Genomic DNA, 17,724 nt, shown 5'->3' with positions numbered 1-17,724 from the left:
CGATGAGGGCTACCGCCCCCCGGTTTTGCCCTTGCAAAGAACTGTTTAACAACAAAAACAAAGTCTGCTTGAATTCTTTACCATAAGAACACCCTATTGCATTTATTTGATTAAAAACCCTACTGAGAATTATTATTTTCCGTTTCCTCAGGAGATTTTTCCCTAACCAATAACAAGCTATACTGTGATGAACTTTAACAATTTTGAACAGAAAAACAGGGAGCAGAAGAAGGGCTCAGAATAAACTAGCAGTCCAGGTTCATTTATTTTACCATCATACATGATCACACTGAGTACATAACACTACCTGACACAGAGACAAGTTTGTAGTTATAACTGTAACAGACTGAGTAGTCATTGCCAAATCCTCAGAAGATATTAAAAAAATGCCATTGAAACAGTTTCATTCGTAATGGTACGACCAATTGATTGCAGGGTACAGGACTTAAAATGCCTTAAGAAAAGAGGCTGCAAAAGCGGGGGGTTTGGGGGCGGCAGCCCCCCAACTGTGCCTGCTAATCCCTGTACGTTTTAAGGTTCGACCTTGTAACTCAGCCTCTTTAACTCTTTAGAAAACGTAGTTTTTTTCAAATAATTTCTGCACGTTTTTGTACAGTTTATTACTTATTATTGCTTGACTAACTGTTAGATGATTGTGTAACATTCTTTTCTTTCTCGACAGGGTGTTTTCAAGAAGCCTTTTGCCGAAATTGGGAAATGTAAATTCGGGGGATAATTTTTTCGGTCGAATGAGTCCTCATTCACCCGGATCCGTTGCCAACTGTGGCATGTAGGCGTGGCTGATAAAAAAAAAGGAGAAATGAATATTAAGTTGCTATATTTGTTTTTTTGGAAAACAGGGACGGAGTGATCGGATTGAGCTGAAATTTCGAGGTTAAGTGTATTTAAAAAAGAAACTGAGTTTATATTTTAAACTGTAAATTCAGTATATAAAAAGTTTCTCTGACAGGTAATCGAATCAGGATCTTCCGCCTGACAGTCAGGTACAGCGACCAGTGTACCACAGAGACACCTGGTATATTACTTTAGTCTCCCGTATCTATTTTTGACGCAAGCAAATCCCCACAAAACTTGAGATTTGGTTTTTGGAAAATAGGTTTTTGGAAAGGAAGGAAGGATTAGATTGAGCTGAAATTTTGAGGATAAGCTCCCAGGCCCCAGGAAAGCTTATCCTCTAAATCTCAGTCCGATCGGACAACGTTAAAGGGGGGCTGTGGTGGGAAAAATTAACATGGGCTCTTATAGGAAAACGAGGTTTTTCGTAAATGTAAATTCGGGAGATAATTTTTTCGGTCTGAAAATATCAAAAGGCCCTAACAGGTCGAATTTCGCTTCGAATGAGTCCTCATTCACCCGAATCTGTTGCCACCTGTGGCCTGTAGGCGTGGCTGATAAAAAAAGAGAAATGAACTTTAAGTGGCTATATTTGTTTTTTGGAAAACAGGGAAGGAGTGATCGGATTGAGCTGAAATTTCAAGGATAAGCTCCCGGGCCCTAGAAAAGCTTAACCTCTAAATTTCAGCCCGATCGGACAACGTTAAAGGGGGGCTGTGGTCGGAGGGTCGAAACTTCCGGCCCGCTTTTACCCATGAAGATAAAGTTGGAAGGGGGTGAAATTTTGCACGTTTCTTTGTTGGAGCTTGGGCTACAAAATGCGATCACCGCTGTCTCTCTGCGACCGCTAGGACCGGATATCGCTTAACATTGTGGTGGGTCGCCTCTTTATAGAGGCACAGGTGTGCCTCCTTGATGTTTTAGTAATCGGTTAACCCATTTTTTAGAGAAGTTTGATTTGTTGAATAATAATCAGTTCGGTTTCAGAAAAGATAGGAAGACAGAGGATGCATTGATATTTTTGACTAGTATAACTAACATAGCTTTAGATGAAGGATTTAAGGTTGGTGCAGTGTTTCTAGACCTACAGAAGGCTTTTGATAGAGTTGACCATGGCCTACTCCTGGAAAAATGCGAGGTCTATGGGATCCGAGGTAAAACTCTTGAACTTATACGGATTTTCCTTAGTAACCGGTACCAGTTTGTAGAGATGACTTGTATACAATCATGACCCCGCCCAGTGGATTGTGGTTTCCCGCGAGGGTCAGTTCTTGGTCCTATTCTTTTTTTATTGCACATTAATGATATGCCTAATTGCATCCCAAGTTGTTGTTTTAATGTTAGTGATATGGCTAAAAGTCCCCGGAATGAGACGGTATCATTATTTGCTGATGACACAGTTGCTATTAGTACCGCGAAGACAGAAGAATTACTTCAGACATCGATGAAAGATGCTGTTGAAAGGTTAAATTCTTGGTTGAGAATAAATAGGTTAAAGATTAACCTGGGTTATTTTTTCCCGTTCACCAGATTTCTATCCATGGATTCAAGATATTGTAGCACAGTATGGAGCTTTAAAGTGGGTGTGTTCTTATAAGTACCTGAGGGTGTATTATTGATGACGTTTTATCATTCAAGTGCCATGTACATTATGTTTGTAAAACCTGTTAGCATTCAGACAGTGAAGGTCTCCGGGTGCGAAATGAATTTGGATTAGCTACGTCACTTGCCCAAAGGACGCTGCTTGGATAAACAATTTGGATAATAAGTTTTGACTGATTGCGATTGCTGAAAGTGGGCCCAAAGTAATATCTGGATATTACAAATTACGGGCCCTTGCGAGTAAGTTTCCTTTCATGACTTTTTAAGGATTTTCAGAATTATGTGGCATTTGAAAAAATAAGACATGGCTACATCACTAGCAAAACAGCATGTTGACCGGCGAGTGGATGAATTAACTGCTACGATTTCGATGCTACAACAAGAAAATAAGGTGTTGAAGACAGAAAATAAGCTGTTAAAATTGGAACTGATTAAGGTGAAATCGTCTGCACTTCGAGTGGATTTACATACACGGAGAAACAATATTCTCCTTTACGGGATCGATACGCCAAATGAATGTGAAAATCTTCGTGATACAGTAAAACATTCCTTCGGAAAAAAACTCGGGATTGCAGATCCTGATCAAATAGGTATCTGTGTCGCGTATAGGGTCAAAAAATTCACCGCGTCTGATGATGGTGTTGATGATGTTGTCTGATGAGTCTGCGGAGCGGTAGGAAAAAACAGTTGAGCCTATTTTCGTGCACCTCAAGAATTATGATCGCTCATTGATTCTTAAAGAATGCGGTAAACTAAAGAAAACGGGCTACAGCGTGTCAACTGACTTACCTGCTGAATTAGGAAAGCGAAGAAAGGAATTATTGGCTCTCAGTTACAAGCTAAAAAATTCAAAGGGAACAGAGAAGGTCAGTGAGACTCGTGTGATCCAGCGTAACGTAAAACTCTGGCTGGAGACAAAAAAGTCAAAAATCTCACAGCAGTGGGTTAAATACGATGATGACTGTTTCGATCCACTAAAACTGTTTGCCAAAAATGACCCAGAGGAGGTTGTTTCCGACCAGTAGTTTTATCATTTTTTTTCTCTGATATTTAATTTTTATGTATGTGATATCGTGAGAAGTTTTTTGAATTATTGTTGAAGCCACACAGTAATTCTGTTTTAAATTGTATGGGAGGAAGGATGTAAAGCGAAAATTTTGTTTTCCTCTTTTTTTGTTTCATCTTTGTTCAATTTTCTTTTCTCTTTTTTCATGTTCCCAAAATTCAAGGTATCTAGTTTGTTTTTGTTTCCTTTCAGTGTTCCATAAGGAAGTTCAATCGGGTATGTTCATTGTTTTTGGCTCCTCACTCTTCTGGAATTTTCACGACGGACCGCTGATTGCAGTTGGTAAGTGATGACTCTTTCTTCAGCTTCATCCCCGAGAGGTATCAGAGATTTTGATATAGATAGATTAAAGAATTTAGAAGAGTCTTATTTAAATCTGAAGCTTATTTTTGATCAAGAAATTGGTCAAGAAAATGATTTCCATTAGTTTGATGATAAAAATTTTCCTAGAAGTAAATATGTAATTTCGAATTTAATTACTGGGAGGTCTTCCGATTCTCGGCTTTCGGTATTTCGTTTGAATTGCCAAGGACTGTATTCCTCATTTTCTGATCTGGAGTCGACATGTCGGGAGCTTAGACCAGATTGTATAGGTCTATGTGAAACATTTATTACACAACAAACCGAAAGCCTTTTGGATATTCCAGGTTACACTAGCCATTTTCTCCACAGAAAACAGATGAAAAGGGGTGGTATAGTAATTTATATCCACGACTCACACACGGTTCAAACTAGGCAAGACCTTATACGAAATATTGAAGGAACTTTCAAGTCGTTGGTCCTAGAAGTATGGCTGTCCCCAAATAAAAAAGTTATTGTGGGTGAAATTTAACGTTCTTCTTCAGGGTCAACGTCTCAGTTTATGGAACATATGGCTCAAGTTCTGGAGCTAGCACAGTGTCAAAAAATGAGGTTATTCTCATGGGAGATTTTAATATTAACCTCAGTATTCCGCTAACGGCCGAAGCAGCAGTTTTGCTAAACAATATGGCAGGTTCAGGCCTATGTCCTGCTGTTACGATTTCGACACGGGTTTCTGAGAGTACGCATTCACTTATCGACAACATATTCAGCTCCTTGCTCCCAGAGTCGGTCGCAGTCCTCGTCAGCGACACATCGGACCACTTCCCCAATCATGCAACACTCGCCCTTTCAGAACCAGCCAAGATAAGGTCACGAATCAACCCTATGTTACCGATTATATGTTTAACAGAGGAAAACTTGAAGAATTTAAAACAGGAACTAGAGCAATTAAACTGGGATAACGTAATGGACATTCAAGATGTAAACGATGCATTTGGGTCATTTCACTCGACGTCCTTGGATGTATACAGTAGATGTTGCGTGAGAAACCCGAGAACTAATAAACGAAAAAAAGACCAGCCAATTAGCCCCTGGATGACGGATAGTCTTCTGGCCTGTGTGAATAAGAAAAGCCACCTTTGGGGAGAGTATAGACGCTTCCCGAGCTTAGCACGGCTAGAGGAGTATGAGCAATACAGGAAAGTTCTTCGGACTGTGTTACGAAGAGCACAGCGTGGCTACCTGCAGCAAAAGCTGACGGAAAGCGGGAAGGATGGTCGAAAAGTTTGGCAAATTATCAAATCGGTACTACGGCAAACCACTAAGTCCTCAAAATTACCAGCGACATTGGTCGTGAATGATGAAGAAATTATCAAACCTACACAGGTTGCCGCATCGCTGAGTACATTTTTTGCAAATATCGGCCAGACCACAGCAAATTCCGTCGGGATACCATCTAAATCATACAAAGAATACCTTGGCCCGAAGTGTATGAAATCAATGGCAGTGAGTCCTGTAACACCAGGTGAGTTCGAATTACTCGTAAAAAATTTGAAGGGCTCTTCTGCTTCAGGTTTCGACCTGGTCTACACAAAGGCACTGAAAGCAGTAGTGACGACCATTGCTAAGCCGCTAGCTTACCTTGTAAATCTTTCATCAGATAAAGGAGTCTTTCCTGAAATGTTAAAAAAGGCAAAGATAATACCTCTTCACAAAGGTGGAAGTCATACAGACACAGAAAATTACAGACCAATCTCAATCTTATCAGTTTTCTCGAAAGTCTTTGAAACGTCAATGAAAAACCAGCTTTACCGATATTTAGAGGCCAAAGGGTTTTTTAACAGCCGCCAATTCGGGTTTAGAGCTGGCCATTCAACCGAAGACGCCCATACTTCACTAAGTTTATTCGTAAACAGAATCCTAGATTCGGGTGCTTTACCGGCAGCAGTGCATCTAGATATTAAGAAAGCGTTTAATAGCATGCACCACGAAATATTACTAGGAAAGCTGGATCATATTGGAGTTAGTGGCAAAGTCCTAGACTGTTTTAAGTCTTACCTGGAAAATCGTCGAATGTACACAGGAAATGACCATATGAATTAGGTCGTAGTTAACTGTGGGGGGCCACAGGGCTCTAAATTGGGACCAGCATTGTTTCTTGTTCACGTAAATAATCTTCAGCAAGTACTGATTCCTGCAAGTCGTAGCCCTTATTGCTGCAAACTATGTCACCCACAAACGACACCGGGGTCTATAGTAGAAGCCGAGGATGAACTAACGGTATTTGCGGATGATTCACTTATGGCAAGCTCAGAACGGAACATTAGTTCTCTCAAAACGAAGCTACAAGACATTCTTGAAGAAACGTACCTGTGGATGGACGCAAATCGTATAGTCATCAACATTGACAAATCAAGGGTTTTATTTTTTTCACGTATAGATTCGCTGGCTCCTGATGTGATTGGTATTGAAACCTCTCGTGGACTTATCAAGAGACCAGAAAAAGGACACGTTCATTACCTAGGGGTTTTAATCAACGAAAACCTATCGTTCAGACACCACATAGCAAGTGTCGAGACGAAGCTTTCAAGGAACCTTGGAATCTTGAGAAAACTCAGTCACCATTTCCCTAAAAAAATACTGATCCTGATTTACAATGCAGTTATCAAACCTCACATTCAATATTGTTCTACAGTTTGGCGATCTAATTTAAAGACACATTTAGAGAGACTAGACTCAATTCACACTAAAGCACTTCAAATTTTGGGCCCAGTACCTAACATACTATCAATGGCATCACTTTAAAGACTATCTTGCACCATTTTTTGTTTTAAATATTTTTCAGGAACACTCCCATCACCATTTAAAGGCTTATTCACACTAGCATCACAAATCCATAGTTTAAAAAAAAAGTCTTCCATTAGACACTTACATACCCTCAATGCCGGCACCTAGGTTGGAATTTCCTCCTGGAATTGTATGTTCTAGGGATGGGAGTGCCACTCCGCAGAAAGTAAAATCATTTAGATCTCTAGACTTTCTTCAAAAGAATATGAAAAAATATAAGAAAGATTAGATATTTCTTTACTAGTTTTGTTTTATTGTTATTATGTTTAGAATTTTTTGATATTATTATTATTCATCATATTTTAGTTTGATACTCCAAGGGGTGTGAGCGGAGGAGAAGTTGTGTTAAATTTATTGTTATTTGATGGCGGTTCGGGGTGGAAATTGGAGAGGACAGGAGGCCACGCTGTATTTAGAGTGTGCAATTATTACGGGCCCAAACGTGCATCAATGCACAAGGAACTGAGTTAAGTGTATTTTTATAATTTTTTTTTGAATTAAACCCATATTGAACTTGAACTTGTGTCTCGTAACCTGGATATAATGAGAAAACTTAAGCATTTTTTTCCTCTTTTTGTTATGCGCCTTCTTTATTATTCCCTTATCCATCCATATATATTGTATTGTAGTAGCGTTTGGCTTGGAACATTTCCTTCTATTGTTCGGCCAATACGAGTTCTACAAAAGAACGCTGGCTGGCTGTTAGATGGCCTACAACCCCGGGATTCGGTACAAAACGCGTATGAGCGTGTAAAGATACTGCCAGCTTCCGGATTACGGGAGTTGTATACACATCTATTCATTTTTAGGATTCCCGTGTTTCGATAGCTTAGCATCCCTGAAATCTTCCGTCCATGATTACGATACTAGGTCATTTGTAGAGATTAATATTCCGCTGGTTGTTTCGGCCCGATCTATGTTTTCTTTGCTTCAAAAGGGGATCAGAAGTTGGAACCATCTTGATCAAAAAATAAAAAATATGGGTGATATTTCTTCGTTTAAGATAGTAATTAAAGGGATGCTTTTTAGTAAGTATGAATTTTAGTGTTTTTTTTTTTTTTTTTTTTTTTTTTTTTTTTTTAATAAAGATATTGATTTATGGCTCCTGGGGGTGATGATTATGAATATGATAGTAAATTTAATGAAAATGTTAAGGTGTAAGGTTTGTGGTGCTATTTGAGGACTGTGATATAGATAGGCTATCTTCTTTTTTTGTTTTTTTTTATTGTTTTGTTGTGTTAGTGTATTTTTGCCACCCCCTTGGACAAGTTTTTACTTCTTGGGGTGGCTGCTAAACTGATGTTAAATTTTTTGTTTGTTTAGAATAAATCTATCTCTCTCTCTCTCTCTCTTTCTCTCTCTCTCTCTCTCTCTCTCTCTCTCTCTCTCTCTCTCTCTCTCTCTCTCTCTCTCTCTCTCTCTCTCTCTCTCTCTCTCTCTCTCTCTCTCTCTCTCTCTCTCTCTCTCTCTCTCTCTCTCTCTCTCTCAATAATCTGTAGGATCAATGTTCTTTTTTTCAGATTTTTTAATCTCTTGCTTTTTCAATTAACGGTAGCGTTTGCTTCCCTCTGTGTCCGTGTTTCCATGATGTTTATCATTATACTCAATGCAACCCATTTTCAGTACCCCATGTTTGACACGCAATGGGCCTTATTAATTTTTTGTGTTAGGGATGTACTTTTGAGGGGGAGACTTAAAAGTTTGGAAATTGACATCTTCAGGATTTCTGCCTTGATTTACTAGAAGCTCTTTTAAAGCCGATATTTCGTATTATTTTTTTCTGACAAAGTTTAAATTTCGCACCAAAAGCAAAGAGGAATACCGCATATTGATGCGCCTCCTACTTGGTCCTAGTCCTAGAACGCTGAATCTCCTATTGATCCATATCAAGACGAAGCATAGCTGGCCGATAAAAACGTGTTTCAATGGAACATGGACATATCTCCGGAATGGCGTGCTGCCGAAAACGTTTTTTTCACTGAAATGGACATGGATATATAATATGTATGCAATTCAATTTGTATTAAATAGAAAAAATAACGAAAAGAATGCTGACCATTTTTCTGGCCGGACTAGAAACTGCACCAGCTTGTAGTTGTCATGGACGAACTGCAACTGGTTGATTCTCATATGAGCAATTGAGGATCTTTTAGCAGTCACAACCAGACCCGTCATTGAGAAGTGACGCTCGGCTGTCGCGATTGTGGCCGTCAGATCAAGAACCAGTCGTGCAAGGGCTGTCACCGCAGGTATGCGATCTCTTTGATCCTTCCAGAACGCAATGTATGGGTATTTATTTGAAGATGGCTTTAACCTATTAACTCTTGATGCTTCACTTGCTAAAGTTATGTACAAGCCAGCCTGTTTTCTAACAGCTTCATTGTATATATAGCCCGTTACATGTTGGCATATGGCATGCCTGAAAATCTGAAGCTCCTAGCCTAGGAGAGGAGATTGTTGAATAATTAATAAGAAGGAGTAAAACTCTTATTTATCAAAAACATGAGGAATAATGAGGAATTCTTTCGCAAGATAGTGGAATTCTATATTTGAATGAATATTTCGACCCTATGTCCAAGGGCCGTTCTCTGCAAAACATAAATATATATAAACAAAAAGTATTGAAACACGATCATTCAAACTAGTTCTGATTGAACTTCATTGAAGTAATGGTGCTGGGACTGTTATAAAATTTTCCTTTTTAGTTTTAACGGTCGTATTTTAATGCAAGTTTATTTTCTTTTATATATTCATTTTTGGCTGAGGACGGCCCTTGGACATAGGGGTTGGAATATTCATTAAAATATTGAATTTTACTGTCTTGCGAAAGGAATTCCATATTGTTCTTCTTGTTGTTAATGTTTATGATGGAAAGGCAGTGTGGTTTTCGTCTCTATTTAGGAGTAAAACTGCATTTTAATTACTGTCAAATTCAATTTTCAAACCTCAAAGTCTTCTTCAGTCAAAGTTTTTTGTTTGTTTGCTATCAAATCCTTGTTTTGTTTCTCTTCTTCTTCGTCAAAGCTGAATAAACTGAGCTGATGCCGTCGAAACAAAAACCACGGAATTAGCTCTCCAGCTCCAACAGAAAAACCGAACCGAAATCAACAACTCAACAACAACAACGAAATAAACAACATTTATATGACAAAAACATAAGGCCAAACAGACAGATCGGGGGCGCATCACCACGCCGATGGTACTGGCGGCGCACCGCTGAAATTTTCTACGCCGGCGCGTTTTTTTATCAATGGCGTGCCCCCAGATACCAGCGAGGCGTCGGGGTTTACCGACAAGGGCCGAAACACTTTTTTCTCCAGCCGGTTCACATGACAGGGTGGTCGAGGAAACTTAGCAGGGGACTTATCAGATTATAAATTGACACTTTTAATGTCCTTTACAAGGGCTAAAAGTGATTTTAGATCAGCAGGCCTTCCTCTCTTTCCCTACTACCTACCTACCTTCCTAAGTCCTTTCTTTTGATAAAATGTTGTTCTATTAACATTTGATTATGCCATTTTAAAACGTCCCGCCAAAATAGCACTATTCTGCAAATTTTTCGTTGCCAATTTTGCTAGTATCATTGGCCTCAAATACAAATTAACAGCATGGAAACAATGGTTAAGATCCTTAAAAGACTTACAAACTTCGACAAAACATGAACCTGATGAAAATTCGTGATTGCCATATAAATATGAAGAGCCGCTTTCAGACCTCAATTGTTATTAAATAAAAAAACAAGTTTTTTTTAACTGAAATTAAGGAGCAACATTAAAACTTAAAACGAACAAAAATTATTCCGTATATGAAAGGGGCTGTTCCCTCCTCAACGCCTCGCTCTTTACGCTAAAGTTTTTATTGTTTTAAAAAATAATGTTGTGAGAAAGAGTATAACTTTAGCGTAAAGAGCGAGGCGTTGAGGAGGGGACAGCCCCTTTCATATACGTAACAATATCTGTTCGTATTAAGTTTTAATGTTGCTCCTTACTTTCAGTTAAAAAAAAAACTTGTTTTTTTTTAATTAATAACAATTGAGGTCTGAAAGCGGCTCTTCATATTTATATGGCAATCACTAATATTCATCCGGTTCATGTTTTGTCGAAGTTTTTAAGTCTTTTAAGGATCTTAACCATAAGTTTTAATGTTGCTCCTTACTTTCAGTTAAAAAAAAACTTGTTTATTGTGTTTAATTTTTGAACGTTTTTGAATTAATGCAGGTTTTGATTTTGACTCGCCGCAGATGAATAATAAAAAGAAAATTTGCATATTAATTTTACTTTTATTTGGTTAAATGGCTTTCTCGAAAGTTGTTAAATTTTATTTACGAACGTTTTTTTTAGTAATAAATATACATAACTTACGAATTAACTTACGTAACGAACTTCTATATTCATATATTTTTAATACATATATTATGGGGTTAGCCCCCTAGTCATTACCTCGCTCTTTACGTTAAAGTTCGAATTTTGTTCCAATTCTTTGAAAATGACCCCTTCATCACAAAGGCCGTTAATTAGAATAAATAGCTTTTATGAAAGTACTAAAAAAACTTTAGTGTAAAGAACGAGGTAATGACTAGGGGGCGAACCCAATCATATATATAATGATTTCTGTTCGTGTTAAACTTTGATGTTGCTCTTTACTTGTAGATGATAAAAGTTTTTTATTTTTACTTAAATTCTGATCGTTTTTTAAATAATGCTGGAAGATCCGACGCCCCCTTCATAGCAATGTTCCTTCCCCCAGTAAAACTTCCTCCATGGAAAGAGTCTCCCACATAACCCCCGACCTCCTCCCCACTAACAGAAAAAATCCCCCTGAAAACGTCTGTATACTTCCCAATAACCAATACTATATGTAAACATTGGGTAAAGTTCACAACTTTCAGCCCTCCCCCTGGGGGCTTCGGGTGATTAAGTCATCTTAAAAGACATATTGATTATATTTTCGACCATGCTGAAACAAAATGGCTCTCGCAAAATTTTGATCGGGTGACTTCGGGAAAAAATGAGCGCGGGAGGGGGCCTAGTTGCCCCCCCTTTTTTTTGGTAACTTAAAAAGGGCACTAGAACTTTTAATTTCCGTTTAAATCAGCCCTCCGACGATATTTTAGGACCACTGGGTTGATACAATCACCCCGGAAAAACAAATAAACACGCATCCGTGATCTTTCTTCTAGCAAAAAAAATACAAAATTTCACATTTTTGCAGATAGGAGCTTGAAACCTCTGCAGTAGGGTTCTCTGATACGCTGAATCTGATGGTGGGATTTTCATTAAGGTTCTATATCTTTTAGGGGGTGTTTTCCCCTTTTTTCGAAAATTAGGCAACTTTTCTCAGGCGTGTAACTTTTGATGGGTAAAACTAAACTTGATGAAACTTATATATTTGAAATCAGCATTAAAATCTGACTCTTTTGATGTACCTATTAGTATAAAAATTTCATTTTAGAGTTTCAGTTACTATTGAGCCGGGTCGCTCCTTACTTACAGCTCGTTACCACAAACTGTTTGATTGAAGATAAATAATTATTTGTTATTATTTTTATTCCAAGATTTTCCTTTTCATTTGTTATCTTCCATTTTAGGCCAGAGATATTCGAGAATAACTATTAAGCATCAGTGATAACTGACCTCTGGCAGACATCCCAAATTTTGATTTTTTCTCGTTTTCCAAGTTTTTCCTGGACTTTTCTCGTACATTTATGCAACAGTGCCACCTATATTTTCACTATGGTTGAACGCATTAATAATAACATCGACTTTCAATCTTTCTATGAAAGGTATCTAATTAAGAATACACCGTGCATTATAAATGAAGGTCTTACAAGAAATTGGAAAGCAAGAAAGATTTGGGTCGAAGATCACAAAATCAATACGGAATATCTGAAACAAAAATACGGTAATGTAGCATGCCATCTATTTCAAACTGATAGGCAAAACCAGTGAGCCAAATTACAAATCATAAACATAGCCCTGAATGTTTGTGGGAGAAGTATTGCTATCTTTCTCATTAAATTTTCTAGTTTACAAACATAAGTTGCATCTTCTTCCATTTGAGTGTTTGATTAATTTTGTCTGAAGATAGTAATTTATAATTTGGCTTGTTGGACACATTATTCTTAGTTTCTGGAAAAATAATGATTTAACATCGCAATTCCATAAACGGTGCATGATTATTCAGATAAAAACTATTCACCAATACGAAATAAGTTCATATTTTCGCAGACCCTACATAAAAAACAGTGTAAACCTAGCTGATTTGAGCCATTTCGGTCTTTAGCGTTTAATTTGCGTCTGTTTATGGCAACTGAGAATAGTAACTTAAAACGAATTTCAGTTGCATCTTCAGTTGCATCAGTTGCAAACATCAGTTGTATCTTCTTCCATTTAAGTGTTTGATTAATTTTGTCTGAAGATAGTAATTTATATTTTGGCTTGTTGGACACATTATTGTTAGTCTCTGGAAAAATAATGATTTAACATCGCAATTCCATAAACGGTGCATGATTAGTCAGATAAAAACTATTCACCAATACGAAATAAGTTCATATTTTCGCGGACCCTACGTAAAAAACAGTGTAAACCTAGCTGATTTGAGCCATTTCGGTCTTTAGCGTTTAATTTGCGTCTGTTTATGACAACTGAGAACAGTAACTTAAAACGAATTTTTTGGCGGAAGTTTTGAATTTAATACCTTAACATAGTTTAATACTGAACAAATAACTTCTTTTGTTCAGTTAATTAATATATTCTAATGCTGCTTACCATTCTTGAACACAAAGGAACCATCATTAAAAGAAAAAAAAATGTCATCAACTCATCTTTCATTTTCAATTTGCTGCTTAAATTTATAATTTTCAAGTCGACAAGAAAATAAACCATCTTTTTCCTATCGCCAAAAAACAACACGAGGTTTACATGATATCAAAATTTTGCTACACAAATGACAACAATGTAGAATGTAGAATAAAATGATAAAAATAGAATAGTAAAATTCGTATCAACAGAGATACTAATTCACAGTGCTACACATTTTGGTTTAAATTTTTAGAATTAGCTAGATAATTTCGGAGACCACACTGCCTTTCCATGACGATAAAATAAAAGTTCAAAATAGGGATAAAATCTTTTTTAAACAGTGTTTTACTGTTTAAACAGTGTTTTAGTGTTTTTACAGTGTTTTACAGTTTTACTACTGATGACGGTCACTGTATATGTGACCGAAATATCTGGTATTTTTGTGAATTTCTATACACTGTCTATTAAAAAGGATTTTATCCCTATTTTGAACTTTTATTTTATAGAATTAGCTAGAAATTATTAGTAGTGGTGATAGCAAAGAATAGATTGCAGTGTCGAAAATAGGTACAATATACCATGGTGAAATTAGAAATGCATTAGAAGACAAATTAGAAGACAGTTGTTCTTTTTAAGCAGCTATCACACCACATATGTAATTTTCTATCCTAAGTGGTTAAGTTACGTTGCGTCAAATATTCTATTCAAGTATTCTAACATTGATTCTAATCAAATCAATGATCATATTTTCAATTGATGCCATTTTTCAAATATTGGCTATAATAAATTTCTCAAGTGCACTAAGTTGAAAAACGTTCAACTTCCTAAGTAGCCTAAGTTACGTGAGCGAAGTAAAAGTATAATTTTAAGTTGGTTTTCCATGCCGATGTGAATGGGACGAAAAACCAGGGTTCATCCGGCATTCTCTATACTAGGCTAGCATAAAAATCCATGAAACCATCGTAATTGTCGTCTAGAATCATCAGATTCACCACAAACAAACTGGTTAGAGTTAGAATTTTGGAATGGAGATAAAGCTTCAAGCTCTGATTAAGCTTGAAAGGTTTTTCCGGAAAAGTTTATTAATCCATTTTTCAAACTTAATAATTACTCATACATAAATTACGTTTTATTGCTACTATACTGACTTTTTAATAACGTTGCGCAAAATTCTACGTAGAGCTCAAGTCAACTTCGTCGTGTCTGTGTTAAGAACAAAATTCGTTCTATCGTTAGATATGGTTCTTGGTACATGTGGATCGCTAGAATTATTCAGTATTAATAACCCAATTAGTCAATTATTGTGATCTATTCTCCCAAATAGGACGGCTCACGTAAGTAAAATACATTACTTTTGTCGTTGCAAGAGTTTTTAGCTATAGATCCTGAGTTAAGTTATGGCCTCTGTAGGTAAATTTAAACTTTTTTTTCCAACTTATTTTTTGCCTCAAGTCAGTTGCGGTTCAGGCTTCTCTTGCGCCCGAAACAAAATCTTGATTAGCACTCCCCTTGTCCGCCCCAAAAGTTTCAGGCCAAATTCAACAGAGTTCTCATTTATTTACAGAATTGTAATTTATTAATATATTAATAATCTATGTTTTAATTATTTTTTAGTTTACTATTTTAAAATTTTCTGTTTAATTATTTTGTATTTTCTAATTAATTTTTATTTTACTGATCAATTAATAATTAATTAATTAATAATTTATTGAATATTTGCAGTTATTAACTGCGCCCTCTATTTTATGAATAAAATTTCAAAGTTACAATATGATTATAACCGTTGGAATGTTTATTTGACATTTTGCACCCCTAAAGTTTCTGCACCCGGGACAAGTGCCACCTCTGTCCCTCCTCTATAGCTGCTCCTGCTTCAAGTTTAACCCAGAACTAAAACTGGAAGGAAATAATGGTAACTTTGTGTAAGAATGTTGATTCAATGAACCGTAAAAATCTTATTAGCTTTGTAATTTTTCTCTGGGTTGTCATCTTAAAGATATGTCGCAATGACAATTTTTGAAGTTCACAGAAATCCTATATTTAATTTAAACGAAAGTTTCTATATGTAAATACAACTAATTCAAGTATTTTGTCTGTGATTTTTCAGAACCACAGTTTTCCCAACTCATCAGCAATAAGGCAGTTTAAGTAGCCAAAATAAAACTGAATGAGGAAGACTTCTTACCGCCACTAGAGCTATTTGTATTTTTTTTTTCAGTGGTCACAGTACTACTTGCATTTAAAAATTTTCTTTTCTTTAATTTTGCCTTTTCCTTGTTGTTGAAAAAGGGTCGATATGCTTGACCTTTGCAATTGACTCTCATTTTAATGTTATAGGATTATTTTTTTTTTTAGAAAACCCAACATATTTTTTAAGGGCAAGGCTATTTGCTAATTGTCTACATTTTTTACAAATACCAGACATTTTTTAGTACTTTGAAGAGTTTTTTAATATTTTGAAAATTTCAAGTTCCGAGAAAATCAAGTTCAAGTAAGTTTTATAACAAAAAAAGATAATACCAAGCTGTTTTGGGGAAGAAAAGCCGTGAATTTTGCACTATTTCCCCTTTTAACAGAGATGTTTCTGAAACAGCCGAGTTACCGAGAATTTAATACCGATTTAAATTTTCATTTAAGAAGAATTCAATATGGCCTATATATTGTCAATTTGTATGAAAGCAGTGTTTAAACTTTAGAGTCTGAAAAATCAACCGATATTGTTTCAGGCTATTTTTTCGTCAGCTTAATCGCTAAGAAGTACTTAAAGTACAAAATATCATAGTACAATAAAAAAAACGCCCTCTGAACCTTTCTTATGTCTATTCATACACAAAAACTGCGATTTTTCTTTTGGTTGGGGTACATAAAAACTGCGATACTTCATCCATGTAACGCCCCCAAAATCATCCTTCATAGCCTGCTTATACCCTTCATATACTCCTTCCCCACCTAGAAATAATTAGAAAGAGAGTTTTTATATTTCAGTTCACTTGCTGCATCTTGAATGGCTACAAAAACAATACCATGCCGACAAACGACCCTTACTTAAAGTAAAAAAAAAATAAGAAAAACGAAACAAGTTAGATGTTTCTGTTACTTTTTTCCAAAAGGAATCATTTTCTTCAAAATTCTCGTTCATATGCTTTTTATTTTCCTTGCCCACTCATAGAAATATTTGAAAAATAGAGGTTTATCTAAGTTCTTCTTGCTGTCTCTTGAATGCCTGCAAAAACCTTTGTACTGGTTCTTAATGAGAGTGCAAAAAAAAGTTTTCCTTTCACCTTCAAGGTTAAGATTGTGCAACAATTGCGCCTTTTAAGTCACCTTAGTAGTACTTAAGATTGGTTCATTTTAGGGGATTATACCGTCCCAGTAGTCAACTGCCAACAAAGAGAGTATGACGGTCAAGCTAGAGTAGAAATGAAATTTGATGAATACTTAGCTTATTGGAATAAGAAGAAAGAAAAAAGTTGCAGTGAACAAGAGAATGATTGCCTGTATCTCAAGGTAAGTTGAAAGTTCACCTGATATAGGTGAATTTTCCCCTATTTCAGCGAGGGCATTATGAAAGTAAGATACCACTCGGTGCTGCGTTTGTGTAGCACCATTCTAGAACCACCATTCTATGTAGCACCATTCTACGTTCACCAATAAAATATGATAGCTTCACTCCAACAAATCAAATATGAATAATTCACTCCAACAATTCCAACGTACAAAGATGCATACATTTAAACCTAGTTCATAAAACACGATATCATAATAGATAAAGTTTGCACACAAGTCCAGTGAACATTATCCGTCATGAGTCATCCCCATTGCAATTCCAGTGGGCTTTCCCAGTAATGCAAAGTTCATTTGAATTACCCTTATTCCATGCCTGTCTACCTTAGTTCTGCCCTAGAATGGAGGTAGACTATCTATCAAAAAGTGAAATGACATAATCTTCTACAATTCTTAAAAAGGGTTATGCCAGCTTTGATTCTCACTGCGAATATTCATCTTGGCTTTACTCCAATTAGCTATGGCTCTCAATTCTTTCATCACTTCCATCAAGTTGATTTTAATTCAAAAATGAACAACTAGTAACCTCACAGAAAATATTCTAATGGGAGTTTGTAACGAATCAAAAAACTTCAACTATATGTATACAAAGAATTTTGGTACAGGCTTTTGTGGTGACGATGTTGATCAGCGATCTATCCTGGCGAAACATTGCTGATCAAAATGATCATTGCCGATTGATTGCTG

At 36.4% G+C, this 17,724-nt stretch overlaps 1 protein-coding gene across 1 annotated transcript in view; it reads left to right on the top strand.

The window, feature by feature from the left end:
• Positions 1-12,405: 12,405 nt before the first annotated feature.
• JMJD4 (jumonji domain containing 4) overlaps positions 12,406-17,724 on the top strand; it is a 52,294-nt gene continuing 46,975 nt past the window's right edge. Inside the window, exons 1-2 of the mRNA XM_089096943.1 lie at positions 12,406-12,574; positions 16,829-16,980. Of these exons, the coding sequence (XP_088953069.1) occupies positions 12,406-12,574; positions 16,829-16,980 (321 nt within the window). The remainder of the gene's footprint in view (positions 12,575-16,828; positions 16,981-17,724) is intronic.

Source organism: Artemia sp. Qi Xiang Cuo, chromosome 11, assembly GCF_049724085.1.
Source record: "Artemia sp. Qi Xiang Cuo chromosome 11, ASM4972408v1, whole genome shotgun sequence".
In the NCBI taxonomy this organism is placed as follows: domain Eukaryota; kingdom Metazoa; phylum Arthropoda; class Branchiopoda; order Anostraca; family Artemiidae; genus Artemia; species Artemia sp. Qi Xiang Cuo.
The sequence above is the reverse complement of the archived record's forward strand: the minus strand, read 5'-3'. Positions and strand labels throughout refer to the sequence as shown.